The sequence below is a fragment of the Scophthalmus maximus genome, chromosome 6 (assembly GCF_022379125.1).
Source record: "Scophthalmus maximus strain ysfricsl-2021 chromosome 6, ASM2237912v1, whole genome shotgun sequence".
Taxonomy (NCBI): Eukaryota; Metazoa; Chordata; class Actinopteri; order Pleuronectiformes; family Scophthalmidae; genus Scophthalmus; species Scophthalmus maximus.
In genome coordinates this window covers 7,061,492-7,076,982 of record NC_061520.1, presented here as the reverse complement: position 1 = coordinate 7,076,982, position 15,491 = coordinate 7,061,492, and the positions used below count along the sequence as shown (strand labels likewise).

The 15,491-nt window shown below is 43.4% G+C and overlaps 1 protein-coding gene across 2 annotated transcripts; it reads right to left on the bottom strand.

Annotated features, from left to right (window-relative positions):
- Positions 1 to 516: 516 nt before the first annotated feature.
- Positions 517 to 15,210, bottom strand: ppm1j (protein phosphatase, Mg2+/Mn2+ dependent, 1J). Of its 2 annotated transcripts, XM_035631751.2 has the most exons (11): positions 14,673 to 14,813; positions 14,130 to 14,323; positions 9,409 to 9,523; positions 7,363 to 7,692; positions 6,439 to 6,551; positions 6,013 to 6,097; positions 5,514 to 5,632; positions 5,210 to 5,273; positions 4,793 to 4,900; positions 3,690 to 3,841; positions 517 to 2,700 (listed from the first exon to the last, which is right to left on the bottom strand). In XM_035631751.2, exons 3-11 carry the CDS (start codon positions 9,499 to 9,501, stop codon positions 2,553 to 2,555), a joined length of 1,212 nt encoding a protein of 403 aa, XP_035487644.1. In that variant the 5' UTR covers positions 9,502 to 9,523; positions 14,130 to 14,323; positions 14,673 to 14,813; the 3' UTR covers positions 517 to 2,552. The 2 variants fall into 2 exon arrangements, with proteins under 2 accessions (XP_035487644.1, XP_035487643.1); XM_035631750.2 differs by lacking the exon at positions 14,130 to 14,323 and having other exon boundaries at positions 14,673 to 15,210.
- Between the last annotated feature and the right edge of the window lie 281 nt (positions 15,211 to 15,491).

The window sequence follows — 15,491 nt, the reverse complement described above, 5'->3', positions numbered from 1 at the left end:
ACAGAACATAAAGCAATTAATATTAGCTCCACCCCAGCAGATACATTAAATTACTGCTTCTATGTTAATGCGTCGATTATAATAATAATTACTGGAGCAAACAATAACATAATAAAAGGCTGAGTCCTTTCAATACTTGAGATTTGCTGGTAAGACATAATTGCTTTTACATAAGCACAATTCTAAATGAAAGATTTTCAGTTTTTGTATCTTTACATAACGATATCACTGTACGTATCTCAGAACTTCTTTGATTTATGAAGATGACGAATATAAGGGCCTGGGAATCGTTACAAAGTTGTTCTCTCCTATGTGAGAAAACTTTTACATTTCTACATTAATTATGTCTTTAGATAACCTTTTTTTCAATACTAACTCATAATGGTTAAAAGTAATTTTTGAGCCAGGAGTCAGTAAAGTGGAAAAGTGCATTCAGGGTGTAAACGCTCCTTTTAGTCAAATCGTGTAAATATAGTCAGCGACATGTGAGTGTAAATGAAAACATTTCAAAGCAAATGGGAAAAAAAAATCTGATTTATTTCTAAACTGGTACATATACTATTCCTCTACCTCACAGTTTGGTAGCTCGAACACTGGGATGGACCATCTTTCTAAAACAAACTCGCAATGGATAGAAACATAAAAAAAATTAAAATAAGAACGCTGATAGTGCGTACAACAAAAGGTGTCTTTAAAAATATATATATGGATAATCTAAATCACAACATGACATAACCAAAAAAATGGTACAAAAGAGGTATACAGTAAATGTACGGTTAATGAAATGTTCTTCTGCAAGGATCAAATTTAGTGCATCTGAAGAAAAAAACAAAATAACTTTTGAGTTTCCCTCAGTCATTAATAAGGCATGAGTGTAACGTTAATCACATATTACTATATCAACACGTTTATGTTCCTTTCTCCCGAGAGGATTAAAGCAGAGAGCCTGTCCACTTCATGTTGAAGCCACTGTATCAAAAATTGGCTACAGTTCCCCTAGAGGGCAGTCACGAGGTCGTCCTCAATTCATTGTGGGTGAATGGAGCCTAACGGCTTAAAATAATCATTTGCACTTCTCCACAAAATTGCCCACATTTTTATTCAAATGTGGGCAAATTGTATTATTGATCATGCATCAGAATTCCAAATGAAACGTCCTTTTGTTTTTCCTACGGGAAGGGGGGCGGTTTCTCCGGTATCGCGCTAGCATTCTGCTAGCAATAATAATAATAATAAATGCATGCTGATTGGTCGGTTAAGGATTTATGACATGCTTGCACAAAAAAACAAACAGGCTCAGGTGAAACCAAAATGCCTAATGCCATAAAATTTCTTGTGTAAAAATGTCTAACAGACAGTTATTTTCACTACGATTGAAAAGGTGCAAATCTAGACTATAATTAAACTATATCTATTGTTTCTAGCCCTTATATTGAATATATTAATTTTTTAAGTTTTGGGGCTACGGCTCCATGGGCCCCTCACTTACTCTGGACTACCTCGTGAGCGCCTCCTACACGACCTGATTGCTTCTACTTATATTAGAAAAATTCTCTGCTTAAACAAGGAAAACATGAAGCAAAATGAAATGAAAACATTCCAATTCTTCATCTTTTTCCGCCCCCCCACTGGACTCAAGTGAAACCATCTGTCCTCCTCATGGTGATGACATACAATAAAAAAGTAAAGGAATCATCTATGAACACATTCAGTAGAGAGATAGTACAAATCGACAGGCGACCACAGAGCATGTGCAATTCTTCATCTTCATCATTCTTCATCGCTGACACGGAGGAAACGCGGCAACGGGGACTCAAATCATTCTGTTCCGGTCCAGTGCCGTTAAAGGTCCATTCCTCTGGGGGGTTTTTTACGTCCCCCATGCTACTTTAATGTACAGACATAAATCTTTTTTTTTTTTTTAACTGTTTATCTTTTATGGATGTATTTTTTTTTTTTTTTTACAGATTTCCATTCTTATGCCTGGTAGCGGCATCTCTTTGGTTTCCTTCCGGCAATCTCCTTTACATAGTATGATTGTGACTTTTTAAAATTGTATTTAACTAAACAGAGTCACATTTAGGGCCGTGACCAGAAAAATGAACAATGTCCAGCCTTGAACATATGAAACAAAAACAATCAAACGAGGGCTTAATTCTCACTGGCAACTGTAACAAACAGCGGGTCGAGGAGACGGACTTCAAAAAATCTTCTGTTACATGACTGAGACCAAAGAGACGGGGTCGTGTGGTCACGTTGACGTGAAAGCGGCGGAGACGGGGTCCAGTCTGGTGGTGGATGAAGGTGCGGCACAGAACTGAACCTTTATCTAATCTGATAAAGGCTCAGTTCAGTTTTGTTTCGTAGGTCAACACCGTGTCGACGGTACGATACGAGAGGTGTTGAATGAGAAGAAGAGGTCAGCTCAGCGAACGTGTGTTTATCTCCCGCTGCCCCGTCGGTCCGGGGGTTGAGGGAGCTCGCAGGGACGATGCAGAAGGACTCGGCCAAAGAGTCGGCTCTGTCACAGCGGCCGCCACGGCATCACCACGTCATGTCTCCGACTCTTGGCCGGCCAGCGGGATGACAAACACGGTGATGTCGTCGCCTGAGCCCAGTTTCTCGTTGGGTAGCCTCCAGCCACGCTCCTTCAGCACTCCTCGGGACCTCATCAGCAGGTCCTGGGCGGCCAGTGTGTACCTGTCCAGAACAGTCATCACAACCACTATGAGACACACTATCATTTAGAGACAACCAACACACACACACACACACACACATGCAAAACACAGATTTGCTTCATGACCTTGACCTTGACCTTCAGATCAAGTGAGTACGAGTATGTCATTGTCCATTGTTCATTTAATAGCTAATTTCAAGTTGTGCAAAATACGAGAATCATATCATATTGATATGAAACTTTACAAGGATCCATGATTAGTTGCCGCTTTATTAAAAATGGTTACAGACATTTTTGGTATTTTAGAGGCTCATCATCTGTTTTTTCATATAGTAAATAAAGCTATCAAATAGTTGTACTAAAAGAAAAACTATAATATTTCAAAATGAAATATAGTGAAGTAGACGTATTAAGTATCATAAAATGGAAATACAATAAATAAAGTTTAAGTACGACAAAACTGAATCTAACCATATAACTACTGGTAAATGTTCTTTGTTTCTTCCCACAATTGTTGAGGGTGGAAAGAAATAAAGGGTAACATTTTAAGTACAATATAAATATGTAATCATTTGTTTATAATAAACTATAATGTAAGCAGATTAAACATCTATAAAAAAAGTGTTTATCGAACAACTTTGACAACTCTTCCTCTAAAGCATCCATGACGGGATGCTGGTATTTAAACCGATGATGACAACAATATAATGAACACCACATTGTCAAATTAGACTTTATGGCAGAGCAGTTGTATCTGAGTCAATTAAATTGTGGAGCTGTTATAGTTGTTGGGCGAACTACATGCTTATGGATGATATTTGTCACCACCTAGTGGACAAACTGAGTACAACAGTTCACCTCTGACGCTACAGTACATGTTTTTTTGTTTTTTTTTTACTGCAGTTTTCATGTAATGTTCCGTGTTCACACAGCACACTGGCAGAATACAGCACTATGGCGCGATAAAACAAAAGCCTCATGTAAAAGGATTATTTGGCAGATTGCGTACCTCATGGGATCAGAGGGGTCACAGCAGGATAAGTAGGCTGACACGGCATCTGCCGCTTCCCTGTCCGTGGTCACGTCCCACAGTCCGTCTGTGCCCATGACCAAGACGTCGTCTGGGCCGTGCTTGTTCTCATCCAGGTTATAAACTTTCACCTGTGGTTGACAAACACATTATTGATCTTTCATTCATCCTGCTGTCAGGATAAGGCCTTTTCTATTTGTGTGTTTATTAGTGCGGCAAGATTAGCAAATGTTTACGTAAGAGACAGAACCTCCATTATCTGTAGCTGAGCCACTTCTTCCACAACAGGCTTGATATGGTTCAAGAAGAGTTTCGAGAAATAAAGGTCTGATGATATTTTACACTGAGCTGAGCACAACCCTGGTCAGTGTCGCTGGTTTGAATCTGTGTTTATTTGCTTTTAGGCCAAGCCCAAGAAGCGTGCCAAAGAAAGTGCTGCCAATATTCATCAGGCTTCTTTTCTTTTTTGGCAAAGCCAAATCTTGTTTTCCTTTTGGATGCCAACCGTGGACCTTCCGTATTGACCTTTGCACTATTTGATCAGCGACTGAAACACCAATTTTTTTTTTCTTCTTTGTGCCAAGTCTCAGCTGTCTGTTTATCCTTCTGTTTTTAAAAGCGAGGTTTGTGTGAGTAGCGAATAGCGCAGGACGTCATTTTTGAAGGATGGAGAATGCAACTTCTGTTATTGGCAGTATGTTTCTTCATGCACCTACTAACCGCTGCTGCAACTGTTTTTTCATCTTGCTAAAGTCGCCCTTTCATGCACTTGTAAATACATGTTGACAACACGTTGCTATGCTTTGTTGAGGATGCTGGTTCCTCGTCGCTTTTGTGGAATATCTTCAAATTGTGAAAAATAATAAGTCACTCCTAGACAGGTAAGAAAATGCAAAACTTTTTTGCATTTTTTCTTTTACTTCCTCTATGAGCCTTTAACAAGGCCACAGACTATAATAGGAGGCGGAGCTTTGAGCGTTCACAGAGTTCCATTTTGTGAATCCTGGTGCCTCGTCGGCTATTCGTCCTACAGGCTGTGAGGGGACTAAAGTCGAGAGCTGCGTCTCCCTCCTCACACTCACCTCAGGGACGCATGAGAGAAAGGGCTTGATGTAAATGTTGGAGTTGTAAACCTTCAGCTCATGATCGCCCAGCCCGCGGGTCACTCCAATCGTCGCCATGACACGAGCCTGCGGACAACAACACACACACACACACACACACACACACACACACACACACACACACACACACACACACACACACACACACACACTTCAACACTGAAGACTTTTGTTCCCGATGAACGTCACTTTGAGGAAAATCTACTTGGGAGGGATTATTAAGTTAATACCAATAAAGAAAATACAGAATTTGTGCTTTGCAATGACGCAACACTATATTACATTATGTACTTATGTTGCTGTTTAGTCATTACATTAGTTAGTCAACTTCATAACTACACTGTTACATACACTTAGTGTTTTCACGTGTCTTACCTTTTTCCCCTCTCCATATATCAGGGGGAATTTCAGGTCATCTTCGACGATTGTCTTATAAGCCCTAGGACAAAACAACAACTCTCAGATGTATGTTTGGACTAATGCCGACACCATCAGTCCATTATTTTCAATTAGTCAATCAACAGGAAATTAAATCAGCAACAATTTTGATGATCAATTGAGGTCTTGTATTTTCTACTTAATACTCAACAACCAAACTGTCCTGAAAAACAACTGAAGTGTCGGTGGAAAACATTTAATATTTAGGTGGGTTTTTTTTGAAAAGGATCTCCAGGTTTACCAGCCAGTCATGGTGTGGTCTCTGTACAGCATCTTTTTGCCCAGCTCACTGTGCTGGATCCTACGAGGGAACTCAATGTGAGTGAACTCATTACCCAGCAGCTCAGGCCTCAGGAAGCCCTGGAGTGACACACACACACACACGCACACACACACACACACACACACACACACGCACACACAATGGGTAAAAAGCTTAACTCAAGGCTGAATGTCTGTCACGTCCCAGTACTTTTTAAAACGGGAAAAACTCTCCGATTACACGTGTTATAGAAGTCCTGCAGTGATATGTGCTGTGCACCGAAGGCACAAATCATCTCCCTGTTATAGCAGCAAACACCATCCACCCACTTCGTGACTCACATTGTTTTACTTATCATCCCCAACTCAACTCGATACTGTTTCGACTCATACTCACAAAAATGAAACAGATAACCATGCTGGTGATTTGTGTCTGTGTCGGTTAAAATACATTTGTTACATAAAAAGATAAAGAATACCAGATACTGAAGCCGCTGCCTCTCTGACTCCGGCGTGAACTCATTAGTCATGGGAACCACTTCATTATTCCGTATGATTATGGCCCTGCAGAGAGAAGGAGGGAGGGGGACACAGCAGTGAGACAACAGAACCACGTTATTATTGCCTTATTTTATTTTTTACACATTTTACGCAAAACGTTCATATGAGTTAGCTTTATGAGGAAGAGGGTTGGGTCACATGATGCTGCAGTGTGCAAAAGGAACCCCAGGGGGCACGAGAGAAGCCACTTTGTGGGAAAAGATTTCCCATGAGTGTTAAGTTTCATGCACAGAGGAGACAGAATTACATTTGCTATCTTTAGTAATTATGGATGAACGTTAATGTGGCTGTTAATCAATTTCAATGTGATTTGAGTCAATTATTATTTTGCCGTTTTCACTCACCTGCTGTCTCCGGCATTGGCTACGTAGAGTTTCCCCATTAAATGAATGGCAGCTAAGGCACAACACCCACCAGATATGGCGTAGGACGTCTTTTCCTTTTCGATCAGTTCATCCTGAAAGAAAGTGAGAAAAAATAAACAAAGTAAGGGCCACAAAATCACTTTGCCCCTCTTCAGACTAAACAGCTTATTGTTTTCTCTCTCTATATATATATATTCATATTTCAGATGAAACAGTAGTGAAAATGGACAGGAACAAGGAACCAAAACTGTGAAGTATCTCAAAACAGACAAATCAGGGTTGGCTTACAACACTTCCATAAATAATAAAAAAAAGCAATGACAGAAAGTTGTGTTCACCAACTTGTTATAGTTTTTTTTTCTCCTTTGGTGCGAATCGCAACTGAGCAAACTTAACAACATTAACAGTTGTATGATTTATTCACATTGACTTGAAAACTTTCAGTTACAGGTGTAATGTGCAAACAGTATTTGGTCCCATATATGTCGATGCATATCACTTTATTCACGTAATTGTTTTTGCCTTCTGGTGGCTGAAGGGGGCAAAAAGTCAGACTAACATGCACCATGACGGTCTGTACCAAACTTTATGGCAGTCCATCCAATAGTTATTGACATATAAAAGTCTGGACCAAAAAGATAGTGGATCAATCTACCAAATGACCGACCGACTGTCTCATCCCTTTAGCCGCACAGGTTAAAACAGCTGTTCTCTTGCCCCCCTTTTGGTGACCTTTGGTCCTGAACATATCATAACGGAGCAGCTGGGACAGTAAAAGCAGGTTTATGGTCTTTTTTTAAGACAAAATTATGTCAAAATCTTCAGTCAAACTGTTGTTTAAGACAACAATGAGCAAAACAACAATTGTTATTTATTATATTTTGCTAGTCATCATCTGCTCACCATCTGTTTGAAGGCCGTCTCGATGACTCCCATCACCAGACTCTCCAGGCTGACGACCTTCTCCATGTGATAGCGCACTGTGGGGTCGCTGACAGCGTCGGGGTCGTCCGGTTCCTGCGACGCTCCCTTCTTCGCATCCGCCTGGTACGGGCTGCCGTTCTTGGCCAGGCAGATGGGAGGCGCGCAGGTGGGGTTCTCCAGCAGGTGGCAGACTTCCCCCAGACGGTCTCTGATGAGGCGGTGGAGAAGTTTGGACGCCATGATGGCGGCCCCGGAACCTGCGTGTCCATCAAACACCCCCCAGAAGTGGAGAGGAATTCCTGTGCCGTCCTGCAAAGGCATATAAGTGTATCAAATGAAGGGAGCTGTTGTGATGAAATATTAAAACAGTTCAACAATAATAATCCTCCGGTAAATTCTCCCATGAGATTATATCTCCGAGCAGACGGCACAGATTTGTGAGGGTTTACAGGGTTTGTGGGGCGGCAGCTGGTGACATTTTAAATGCTAAGCAATATGTTTCCTCCATTTCAGGTATTACTGAATCACAGCTGCGGTGAATCTAGATTATAATATTGTGGGAAATCTGGCAAGATGTAAAAACCTTTTGTCCTTTTAAAACAAATATCAAACAATAAAGAATCTGCATTGTTTGAGAAACAGGAGCATTTCTTTCGCTGCTCTACTATGATGCTGCGGGACGGGGAGAGGCAGGACCACCTCGGTGTTTCGCGGGCATGTTTACAAGCCGCGTTGGCGCGACTGAATAACAAACAGACGAAACAGGCACGAGACATCTGCTTAGCCCGCTGATGCTAGAAGTGGGGGAGGGGTGCAGCAAGGGATGATGTAATTAGTTTACAGTAAGTGTAGGGCTGGTATGTGTGAGACTGTGTGTGTGTGTGTGCGCGCGTGTGTGTGTGTGTGTGTCTAGGTCTTTAAGAGGCAGTAGGTCTCAAAACAGACATACTGACCTGATGAGCAAATATATTTAGAAAAAATACAGAATTGCGATATTGGCCTGTGTTTTACGGAACCAGTCAAAGTCAATGAAAGAAAAGAAGAAAAAAAACAGTTATACTGGGTAAACTCACAGTGTAAACCCTTTTGTGTGTTTTATTGTGTTAAGAAAATGAAGCACTGACAAAGTTTATGCACAATTCTGATTTAGAGAGATGGGGAAAACTCATTTGTAGCCAGATCTGGCAATTTAAACCTGCAAAAAAGGCCAGACTGATTTTTTTTAGGTTTTTGAGCATTTGGGGAAAACACGTTGATGTATTATCATGTTTGAAGTTGATTTGTTGAGCCTGTTGCAAATTGCAATTGCCACCTGATAAATTAATAACAATAAGTCTGACATTCACTCTCTTTTGGCTTTGTTTTTGGTCCCCACCATCTCCTACGGGGACATTTCTGGCTCATCAGCTGTGAAAGGCTCCACTTTGTTCAGTCAGGTAGTCACTTACATTATCTCTCTGCTATTTGGTGAAATTGGTGTTTTGTGCATTATGATAAAACTTCGTTGTACCGCGATAGAAAAAATTATAATACTGAGCCCGATCTGACAAGTTAGGCAGAAGGCCAAATTAAAGCTGTCAAATGAGATTATAAGTCGTCTTTACTACTCAACTGAGAGTGAAGACAAGAGATGAATATACCAGAGACGTTTGAATGGAAGTGTAGACAGTGCAGAGAAGATAAGTACAGTACCACAAGGGCTGGAGGTGAATTACATGGTGAATCCATCAATACAAATGGGATATGACAACATCACTGTGCGGTATCAGATAACAGTGCATTCACAGATGTGTGCGAGGATGTTTCATATCAATGCGCTGCTGAGGCTCCCATCGCATTTCAGCAACATTCGAATTTAACATTCCCTTCAGTGACATTCACCTTCAGGACTTATGGTACACTATAATATTCATAAACCTTTTTTCGCTGATAATACATTAAGGGCCGCCAGCCTTCGGCCAGACATTTCACCCCTAATTCATCAACTCCTGTGTTGATATTCGAAGGTCCCGCCCCTTCGCTCACCCCGTTATCCTCATGCAGAGCGGAGTTCCTGTGTTTGCCGCTCGGCTTCTTCACGAACAGCTTCTCGCACGAGGCCTGGTCCTCGTTCAGCATGCTCTTCCCCGCGTTGATCACCCTGGTGGAGACAGAATGGGGGGGGGGAGAAGAAAGGTGAGCCCGGAGGTCGGGTGATCTACGGTTTTTGCACGCAGTCCAATCTAATCAAATGAAAACATGATATCAGCAGGCGGAAAGATGGAAAGAGAGAGAGAGAGAGGGACGAAGAGGGAGGTAGAAAGTGGGGCAGGATGCTGTCGCGTCCCGGAGGGAACTTGCAGGCAGAATTAAGTGTTTTTATTATGAGCTGATGCCTGTGGAGGATAATGGTTTCAGAGTAATGCACTAAGCAGCAGCATCTTTTTTCTGGCGCATGCTGCAGCAGACTCCACCGCGTGAATACCAATGAAGAACAGTGATATTGTGAGGTCTCGACCTTACTTTGTAAGGTGCCTTGGGACGACGTATGTTGTGATCTGGCGCGATACAAATAAAACTGAATTGAATTGAGGCAAGGAGTAATAAAATAGAAATAAAACAATCAAAAAAACAATCACCCAGTTACACCCTGAAATCTGTAGGCAGGTTTCACGATTTAGTTTGACCCCACCAGTGTTCTCACATGTTCCACTTCGATAATTTGTTTACTTGATCTTCTTGTCACACATTTTCCCAAAATTTCGAGGCAGCCATCTATTGTCATTCCATACACCATGACATTTTGCAGATTGGTGGAGTTGCAATATAATCCTTGATGGATTTAAGTGATGGATTGCATTCATTGTATGGCCATATAGTGCTGATTATTCACAACATTGCGCTTATTAAAGCGCGCTAAATTAATTTTTTTGGCCTCTTGGGAACAATGGAAAGAGTTCTGCTCAACAATGACATTTTATCAGCAGCAAACTGCTGCTTCTTGCCTCACCCAGCAGACATAAAACACCATTAGCCTCCATTTGAAGTTGTGTTTCTGGCCACCTGGCGATTTTAAAGTCCATTATCCATTCCCTTTAGCCCTGTTCATTTTACTCTGCACCAACTCCCGAGGGAAATGTCTGACTCTGTAGCTGCAAAATTACTGTGTGTTCATACACTTGAGTTTAATAAAGACGTTTCACTACAAACAGCTGCCTGTTACTGCGGAGCGACACAACAATGAGCTGAAAGATGCTGAAATGCACCGCAGAGCTATGGGCCACTGCAGATTTTGTTTGTCACTGCAAGGAACATCTTTCATATTGCATGGGGTCACAGAGCGGCTTTAACTCGCATTACCGTGCAATGATAAGTCTTGTATCAAACCAAATCTAAAGCAGATTTGACGTTCTCTTTGATTGATACTGCAACGCACACGCCAGTGTCATGAATCTGCTAATTGATATGTCATACTGTTCTGAAGTTAATGGAAAATAACCGCCGCCTGGACCAGTAATAAAAAAAAGAAAAGAAAAAGGTAAGCAGCGTAGCAAAGATTATGCAATTTGTTAACATTCAAACATCCACTGGCAGAGTCCTGTGAGCTGCCACATGAGACGGACTCGGCCAGGCCGCAGTTTGGATCGCACGCTGACATATTATATAACATTTTCGATTATGAATAAATACCACATTAGCTGCGGAAAAACACACCGTAATAGTGATTGCACATGATGAGAAATCCGAGTATCGCCATTAAGATTTCTTTCAGTGAACGTCTGCAGATAAGGGATCGGTAATTCATCAGTATTATTGCTGGGATCGTTAAGGGAGGGGGAGAGAGAGAAAAAAATGAAAGGGAGCTTGGCAGTGCACGGGGCAAACTGTACAAACGAAACGAGAGGGAACCGAGGTAAAAGATCTCGTCAAAATAAGACCTTTGACCCCTCGCTCTCCAAATAGCTCCGCTGATTACGATCGTTGCAGAGAGCCGGCCGCTTTGAAACATCAGAAATACGAGGCATGAATTGCATCTGCTGCCCAAATCTGGATTATAAAAAGCCCTTTCGGCTTCTAATCAGCCGAAAGCAGTGGACAGGCACCACGGTGTCCTGCAGGGCGCTCCCTGCACGAGGACTAATGACGGGGGGAAGAATTCAAGAATTGTTGGGGTCACGCACATCTGTGAAGGCTGGCTGCTGCGCCGAAGGTACGAGCTTTACACAAAAAAGCTGGCAACAGTTGCAGAGCACATCCTTCCTGTTATTGGATGCATGTGCTCTGTAAGCCATCGGAGGCCTATAGTATCTTTGGCTATCTGAAAAAAAAAAATCTGTATTAGAATACCTACTTTAAAGTCATTGTCTCATAAAACGACTAATTTCAAGATGATTTCATGACTAGCTTGTTCTAAACAAGCCTGTTACAAATACGAGCAAAATGAAAAACCCCTGGTATATGTTGAAGGTTGAATATGAAAGTGAGTAATGTCCTCTTTCACCTCTCCCAAAGTAAAGAATCAGCGGCCACTCTGTGTTTGGAAAGCAATCACATGAGCCCAATGAGCCATAATTGAACCTAATGTCGTCTGTGTGTGTGTTTGTGTGTGTGTGTGTGTGTGTGCGTGTTTTGTGAGAATGTGATTCAAAACCAGGAGCTCGAGTTTTCCTGTGACTTCACTCTCGCTCGCATTTCTGCGTTTCGGTCACATGTCCCCATCACTTGTGACTTTCGACCAAACTTTGTCCTGTTCTGTGAAACCGCGTTACTCCATTTCAACCCGGTTGCTGTACGTCAGGCGGGGGAAGCTCAAAAGCAGAAGTTGAGGAGTTCCAGTGAATTTTCATGATTTCACAAGAATTTGAATGGCAATGTCTGTCAGTGCAAATTCGAAGAACTCTGCTGTGTCATAAGATTCTCAGGGGGGGAAAAAAAAGACACATTCTTTAAATAGTTGTAGCTGTAGTTTACATTAAATATGTGGCTCAGTGGGAAGCCGATCAGTGGTGCTCAGTCATGCCCCTCAGAGTTATGTATTCATGTAACAGCTCTGTGTCTGTGATGCTTTTGGCAGAAATACTGGTCAGTGTAGCGTTTCAAATCAAAATCCTGAAGCTGTTTTCAATGCTCTGGCCTGTTGTGCAGGTGTGCCTCTCATTCCTCTGCTCATGGTACGAACACATTTCGTACAGTACAACGGTGGACTGTTTGAGGGGAGTGTGACAAATTAAATATGAGAAGTAATGAGACTCCCTCAGTTGGGAGGTGTGGCAGATAGACAAACACCGCGGGCCCCCGCCACGTGAAGTCCACTTCAGTCTGAAGAGTGAACTCTTCATGCTTGGCGTGACGAATTAGCGCGGTCGCATTCTGGATTCCTTCTCAGGGAGAGGAAGTTGCTCGACGAGAAAAAAAAAGCAGTCGCTTAACTGTTACCTAGAAGCACGGACCTGCTGTAACGTGTGAGCCGTGCATCAGCATCAGTTTACGATCTGGACACAGAGGTGTTGATTAGAGTGTGTGAACGATGAGAGCCTGAAGAAGGATCGTGTCACACGAACAAAATCCGGATGAATTATTGCCATTTAAACGCACGGCAACGAAACCCTGAATGAACAACGTGTCGGGGATATTCGCCTGATGTCGTGACTTCATTTGAAGTGTAACGTTTGGCACGAACAACATAATCGCGTGTCCCGGTTTTTCCTGCATTAAATATTTTAGGCCAAAAAGTGACGCATCCATTTCCTCTACCTGTTAATTTGCTGCAGGCACGCGCAGGGCTCTTCGCACGCTTCTCTTTTAGCCCGCCGGACATCTGTTCATTACTGTATCGAGAACATCACATGGAGTTATTACGCCAAGCAACAATGTATGATATCGTAGATTGTATGAATACGGCAATATTGTGCGAATTTGGCCTAGAAGCAAGAGAAGATATTACAGCAAAAATGTTTATTAAAATGATTCTTGGAAGTGGAATACCCGTTTGCTTAAGTCTTTTCATGATTAGGTCACGCTGGGCCTGCCCCGGAGGTCTGCCTCCATATCAAATGACAGATCACAGACAGCCGACGGCGTGAACAGATGGGCCGATTGCGTTGTTTTGCAAACACAACCGCTAAATGCCGCAATAAGAGTTTCGGTGACTTGCACCAAAGCGCTGCAGAATCCCAAGGACAGCGCTGATGACGGTGGACATTCCCACAAAATTAACTCCCTCCTTTTTTTTGTTGGGGGGGGGGGGGGGGGGGGGGGGCATCCTCATTTGACCTCTCTCATTCATTTGTATATGAGATGCTCGTCGTCACTGGATCTCATCGCACCCTGATATGAGTCAGCCTGTTTTTTTTCCCGTCTCCATACAGGGTCCTGGAGGGCAGCCAGGGGTTGGTATAGCCCTCATGCTGTACGACTGAAGCTGTTCACTCCCTCTTAACCCCCCCCCCCCCCCCCCTGCGGGAGAGAGGAATGTCTGAAAGTGTTTTCCCCTCAGCGGGAAATCGCCTGAACAGCACAATCTGGCCAACAGTGCGAATGAAACGCTGCTGCATTGTTTCTACCTGTGAGAGCACTGCAGGTGTACTGGACTGTGAAAAGCACCTGCAGTAAAAAAACAAAAAACAACAACTAGTAGAGGAGGAGGAGTGGAGTCGTGCACCACGACTGCTCGCAAAACGTGAATGGCCGGCGCTTTGTGTCAGGCGTGGGTAACCTCAGAACCTGTTAAGCGAAGAACAAGACGAGATTGACAAAAACAGAGACACCTCGAGGATTTGAGGAAGACGTCGAGGCAGCTTGGAGAAAACACAGAGGTGCTCGTCGGCAGACATTTCCTGCTTTCACTTTTGCATGGCCTTGCACATCCTGCACTGCTGCATTTCAACTGAACCCGAGGTGGAGCCACGCATTCGAAGATCTCTGAACGCGGATCGTCGCAGTGTCATCACAGGGGGCCTCTCTGTTTCATTACACAGCACAAACATACATTTACATAATTTACAGGAGCACAGGGGGAAGGAGCAGTGTGGAAGAGGCTATACAACAAGGGGGGGGGGGGAGGCCAATCGTTTGGCTGATGCAGCAGTGTGCACTGAGAGCTGCTGAGGCTGCAGCTCACTGGGGAGGGAGGAGTGGGGGGGGGTTCAACAATAACATCTGGTGGTGTGAATATGAAATATGAATATATATATATATATATATATATATATATATATATATATATATATATATATATATATATATATATATATATATATATATATATATATATGAATATGTTTCAGTGAATTCGCCCCTCGCCCACTCACTCTGCGTAGCCCGTCCTCCAGGGGAGCCTGCTGTCCCTCTTGAGCGCGAGCACCGGGCGCGACGCGTGCTCCGTGGAGTACTGCAGGAGCTCCGGGGTGAGGTCCAAGAAATCCGGCCGGCCGTAGGGGAAGCGCGGCGGCAGCGAGTCCGCCCCGCAGCTCTGGCCGCCGCCCGGATGATGCTGCTGCTGGTGGTGGTGCTGGTGCTGGTGCTGGTGGTGTCCGTGCGGCATCATCCCCCCCACCAGGGTGGACATGGCGTTTTTCACTTTGCTGATCATCATCGGCGGCGCGCGCTCCTGTGCCAAAAGATCCCCGAAATGGGTTGTTGTTGTTGTTTGTGTGTGTGCGATTCGAGTTTGCGATCAGAGGCCAATCAAATCATCGCCAGGGACGAGGATGGTGTCTGGGCGCGGTGGGCTCTTCTTCTCCTCCTCGGCCCCCATGTGACGGCTGCGAGACGCGATGTTTTCCTCGTGCGAACGGAACAGAAGGCGCGTCAGTGGCTGCGCGCAACGCAGGCTGCGCGTGGGTCCAGCAGGAGGCTGCGTCTCGTCCCAGGAGGCGGCGCGTCACGGGGATGAGCAGCCAGTCAGGGGACTGAACATCACATCACACACATCCGGGGGGGGGGGGGGATAATAATAATAATAACATAATAATAATAATAATGATAATGATAATCTGCAAAACAAGCTCAACGTCCACACAGCTGAATGTATCTATTGTCTGATGATTGACGTGAGTTTGTCAATAAAATGTGGATGGTAGCATATTGTCGCCAAAAAAGGACATTCAAAATTAATAAACATTATGAGA